Raw genomic sequence first — 5742 nt, 5'->3', positions numbered from 1 at the left:
TGATTTATTGTGGAGATGAGGTCTCACCAAGTTGCCCAGGCGGGTCTCGAACCCGCGGGCCCAGGCAATCCACTCCCCTCAGCCTCCCAAAGCGTGGGATTACAGGCTGAGCCACCGAACCCGGCTATTGCCTTGTGTTTTTATGTCATGGAGATGACTTACTTCTTTAACCTGGTGAGCTAACCTCGCTGGCTTCACACTTTTCTTCTGCAGCATCCTCATGTCTCTCAGCCTTCACAAAATTGAAGAGAGCAAGGGCTTTGCTCTTAGTTAGGCTCTGGCTTGAGGGAATGTTGTGGCTGGTCTGATCTTCCATTCAGACAACTCAGGACTTTCTTCCTATCAGCAAGAAGGCTGTTCTGCTTTCTTATCATGCATGTGCTCACTTAGTTTCCTTTAAGAACTTTTCTTTTGTATTCTCAAATGCAAGTGGGTTGTTTGGGACAAGGGACCTCTCTTGGCCTATCAACTTTGACATGCCTTTCTCCTGCTTCCTCCACCTTCAAAGCTGGCAGCTACAGGTCCTGTCCTTGCTTCTCCCCTGATGCCCTCTGTAATTGTGGTTGGGTCTCTTCCTCGAAATGCAGCTGGAAGGTTCTGTGACCTTAAGCACTCAAGTGATTAGACTGGGCGCTCCAGGATAATCCCGGATAATCTTCCCATCACAAGGGCTGTAGCTGGAGTCACATCTGCAAAGTCTCTTTAGCCACATAGGGTTCTGGGGATTAGGGTGTGGACATCTTAAGGGGGATCTGTTACTTTACCTACTTAAGTTGCCATCTTGGGGATCCCTGCCCCATCCACCATGCAGCCAGCCTTAAGAACTGAGTTAACAGAGCCTTGTAACTTCTCTAGCTCGAGCTGTCTATTTCAGGAAAGCATTTCTGGTTTAGTAGGGATATTGGAGTAGTTTAACATTTTGTTATCTCTTCCTATCCAATCTATGTTACATATTTCTGCCAGATTAATTTCTCTCTAGCGTGGCTCTGATGTCATGAGTTCCACCTCCCCTCGACTCCCTTGATGTTTTGTTAACTATGGAGCAAAACTAACTTTAAGCCTGATGTTCCTGAATTCCCCCAGACCTTCACTGGCCTCCCCTCTCTGGACATGCCTTTCCCATCCTGTCGGCTGGTTTCATGGTTATTCCTTTGGTGTTCCTAGAGCCGTGTCCCCATGTGCTGCTCCTGCTTGGGCAGCTTCCTCTGCTCAGTTTACATGGCGCTCCCCACTCCCCCTTCCCTCCTTTCAGAAACTATGTCTACCCTTTCTCTTGGGAAGTTCTCGGGCTATCATGATATTGGCCTTACTCCTTTGTGGTTGTTAATATATACCTATCTCCCTTTTATGACTAATCTCTGTGGCAGCCTACTAGGAATGAGTCACATGTCTTAGGCTAGGGGCTCAGGTTGTGTTCTGAGTTCTCTGGAGGCCCTTATGTTCACTCTGACCCTCTTGGTCTCAGCAGGTATGAGGTGGTGTCATCATAGTTTCCCTGGGGACCTCCTTCCTGCCAATTTCTTGGTGCCTGTCCAGGCTCCCACCTTCCACTGTGGCCAGGGAGGTTAAAGCTGGTCTTTGCTGGGCAAGGCATTCTAGATATTCAGAAGGTTTGTCTTTCTCTTGGCTAGGCTAAATACCCCAGTTCCTATGAAGGGTTAAGAGAATTCAGACCCACAGACCTACAGACCAGCTGTAGGGGGTGTCTTCACTCTGCAGAGGGCACCTCAGTGGGCTCCATCAGAGCCTTGTTCTTCATACCTGAGGTAGCTTCAGGATCAAGGGACTGCCCAGCTCGTGGGTGGGTGCTGTGACTGGCCAGCATCATGAGCGAAATAATAACTCAGGGGACATGCAGCTGCAGGAGCATGAATGCCCCTGGCAGGGTGCCAACGCCCTCCGCTGTCCTCACTTAAGGCTCTCCTACTGTGGTAGGGGCGGGTGGAATGCCTTTTGCCAGGAAGGGGCCCTGTGCTCCTGGAGAACTGGATTCCAAGGCTTCTTGAGTCATGTCATGCAGTACGTGTGATATACAGTCCATATTGCCACTGTGTCTGCTAGGCTTCTCTTCTTCAAGGCTTTTCCTGACTACCCAGCACATCAAGGGGGCCCTGGCTGGTGGCGCCCATGTCAGTCACCAAGCTGATTGCCTGGAACAGAGCAGGGTCTGGCATGCAGTAAGCGCCACAGAGAGGAGAGGCACTTGAAGTAGGAAACAGGGTCCATGTGTGCCAGGAGCAGCACACTGCATGACGTTGGTCCTGCAAAGCCTGTCATTCACGTTCCAGGCCCTGCTGCTTATACTTGCCTTGCCCCCTACAAAGGCAGTTTGGAAGAGCTTCCTTTGGGCTGGTGCTTAGTGTGCCTCTTGTCTGTGTGGGTGCTGGGTGGGAAGGTCCAGAGATAGCAGAGGCAGGGCCCTGCTTGGTGTCCTCCCTCCCTCAACACTTTACAGACACTTACCCGGCTGGTTAGACCTGTTCTCACCCCACTGTCTGCAGTCAGCACCGGACTAGGAGCAGCAGCATCTCCCTCCTCCCTTCCTTGGTGTCTTCTCTCCTTGTTTTTTTGTTTTTTTTTTTAAAGAAGCAGGGTCTTGCTGTGTTGCCCAGGCTAGACTGAACTAGGCTCAAGCAATCCTCCTGCTTTGGCCTCCCAGACAGCTGAAACTACAGGTGTACCACCATGTCTGGCTATTGTTCCTTATTCTTTTTTCCTGTTCCTCTTAATCTTCAATAATCTAATCAGACCATGATTTTTCAGGCAAACCCATGACAGTTCTACATTTTTGAACAATTAAGTACAAACATTCTGAAGGATGAGTTCTTTTTTCTTTTTTTTTTTTTTTTGAGTTGGAGTCTCACTCTGTCGCCCAGACTGGAATGCAGTGGTGCTCCCGGCCACCGCAGTCTTGACCTGCTGGGCTCCGGCGATCCTTCCGCCTTAGCCTTCCAAGTAGCTGGAACTACAGGCGTGCGCTACCACGCCCTGCTAATTTTTTGATTTATTGTAGAGGTGAGGTCTCGCCTGCCCAGGCGGGTCTCAAACTCATGGGCTCAGGCAATCCACTCACCTCAGCCTCTCAAAGGCGCGGGATTACAGGCTGAGCCACCGAACCCGGCTAAGGATGAGTTCTTTAGGGAAGTGCCAGCCAGCTTTCTAACTTTTCTAACTTCATTTCTTTTTCCCCTGTGTGTGGGCACCCGCTGCTGCCCATGATGCCTTGACTCCCCTGTTTTATCCTCACTGGAATGTTGCCACCCCAGCCTGGCCTTTGGGAATCCCAGCAGCCAGTACCTCACAGTGTTCTGTGGTCTTGGACTACTCATTCTGATACCGGTCACGCTGTGGCACCCTGTTACAATGGGCTCTTGTCAGACCCAACTGGAGAAAGACCCTGTAGAACATTTAGCTTACAGAAGGACCCCAACTGTGTGACCTGTTTCCCCTTTCCTGGTAACCTTTTGAAATAAAGTATATCTTTTTTTTTTTTTCCCCTTGGGGTCTCATTCTGTCACCCAGGCTGGAATGCTGTGGTGTGATCATGACTCACCACAGCCTGTACTTCCTGGGCTCAGCTGATCCTTCCATCTCAGCCTCCAAAATAGCTGGGACTACAGGCATGCCACCACGCTTGGCTAATTAAAAAAAAATGTTTTTGGAGAGACAAAGTCTTGCTGTATTGCCTAGGCTGGTCTGGTCCCGAACTCCTGGGCTCAAGTGATCCTTTTGCCTTGGCCTCTTAAAGTGCTGGGATTTCAGTTGTGCGCCTCCGTACCTGGCTGAAATACAATATATTCTATTATAGAGCTCCTTATATCATCAGAAGTAGGGGCCATATATATATATATATATATATATATATATATATATATATATATATACATACACCTTATCATCATCATCATCAGAAAAATGGCCCCCAATGGGGCCATCTGTTCAGATCACAGATACCTTTTTTTTGTTTTTGTTTTTGAGTTGGAGTCTCACTCTGTCACCCAGGCTAGAGTGCAGTGGCATGCTCACGGCCACCACAGCCTTGGCCTGCTGGGCTCAGGCGATCCTTCATTCTTAGCCTTCCAAGTAGGTGGAACTACAAGCATGCACCACCATGCCCGGCTTATTTTTTTATTTTGTTTTATTTCATTTACTGTAGAGATGAGGTCTTACAAAGTTGCCCAGGCTGGTCTTGAACCCTTGAACTCAGGCAATCCTCTCGCCTGTTCCTCCCAAAGTGCTAGGATTACAGGCTTGAGCCACCACACCGGCCTCACAGATGACTTCTTAATGTGTCGGCATTACAATAGGACATTCTAACCACTGGAGGAAGATAAAAGCCACCATATTTTTTCCTAACACTTATAAATATTAAACTTATTTCCAAAACTTTAGAACTGTAATATTAATTCTTACAGATAAACATTACTTAACAACCATTTCTTTCTTTCTCCCCTATTTTCTTCCTCCAGGCTCAAAGATTTGGAAAGAAACAGCTTAACAGAAAAGGTAATCTCTACCTTAAAAATAATTTTTTTTTTTTTTTTTTTTGAGTTGGAGTCTCACTCTGTCGCCCAAACTGGAGTGCAGTGGCCACTCCTGGCCACCGCAGCCTCGACCTGCTGGGCTCCAGCGATCCTTCCCCCTCAGCCTTCCAAGTAGCCGGAATTACAGGCATGCGCTACCTTGCCCGGCTGATTTTTTGATTTATTGTAGAGATGAGATCTTGCTGCCCAGGCGGGTCTCGAACCCGCGGGCTCAGGCAATCCACTCACCTCAGCCTCCCAAAGGCGCGGGATTACAGGCTGAGCCACCGAGCCCAGCGCTAAAAATAATTTAAAAAAAAAATGACCAAATGTGACTGTCAGATACTTTGTGGCTGATAAAATTGGTGCTTTTTTCCCATGAAGTTTCAAGGATAACTTGAGTAGCCTTCTTGTTTAATGTTTTCTTTTTTTTACCTCTTGTTGGGCTCATGGGTCTTGTTTAATGCTTGATGTGCTTGCTGCTAATGTTGATTGGTTTTGTAACTCGTGGGCAGACTTTCCAACTGAGGGTCCAATCAGGCAATTCTGGATTTGTAACTTCTCCTGGAGACACTATTTTCTTCTTCATTTTCATTTGTTTCTAGGTATCTTTTAATGACACTGTTTTCTTTTTTTTAAATTTTTAAAATTTTTTTGAGTTGGAGTTTCACTCCGTCGCCCAGACTGGAGTGCAGTGGCCGCTCCACCGCAGCCTCTACCCACTGGGCTCTGGCGATCCTTCCACTTCAGCCTTCCGAGTAGCCGGAATTACAGGTGCATACTACCATGCCCGGCTGATTTTTGATTTGTTGTAGAGATGGAGTCTCGCTGCCCAGGCGGGTCTCGAACCCGCGGGCTCGGGCAATTCCCTCACCTCAGCCTCCCAAAGGCGTGGGATTACAGGCTGAGCCACCGAGTCCAGCTGACACTGTTTTCAAAAGCACAGTTTTGTTCTACCAACTGTGACATGTCTCCATCCTTCCTCTGACCTCATTTTTTGCCACTTTGGAAGTGAGTGAAGGGATCTTAGTGGGACTCTCATGAGCCAGTTTCATGACTATTTTTTGTTTGTTTGTTTGTTTGTTTGTTTGTTTGAGTTGGAGTCTCACTCTGTCGCCCAGACTGGAGTGCAGTGGCCGCTCCCGGCCACCGCAGCCTTGACCTGCTGGGCTCTGGCGATCCTCCCGCCTCAGCCTTCCGAGTAGTGGAACTACAGGCA

General features: G+C 48.3%; 1 protein-coding gene across 1 annotated transcript in view; it reads left to right on the top strand.

The window, feature by feature from the left end:
• Positions 1-5742, top strand: part of LOC103249243 (DNA (cytosine-5)-methyltransferase 1-like) — a gene marked incomplete at its 3' end in the record, with an annotated part of 22887 nt that overhangs the window by 11126 nt on the left and 6019 nt on the right. Inside the window, exon 2 of the mRNA XM_021707470.1 lies at positions 4470-4506. Coding sequence (XP_021563145.1) covers positions 4470-4506 — 37 coding nt within the window. The remainder of the gene's footprint in view (positions 1-4469; positions 4507-5742) is intronic.

Source organism: Carlito syrichta, unplaced genomic scaffold (assembly GCF_000164805.1).
Source record: "Carlito syrichta isolate Samal-C Ts95f unplaced genomic scaffold, Tarsius_syrichta-2.0.1 Scaffold118039, whole genome shotgun sequence".
Lineage (NCBI taxonomy): Eukaryota > Metazoa > Chordata > Mammalia > Primates > Tarsiidae > Carlito > Carlito syrichta.
Note: the sequence above shows the minus strand (reverse complement) of the source record. Positions and strands in the feature narration are given on the sequence as shown.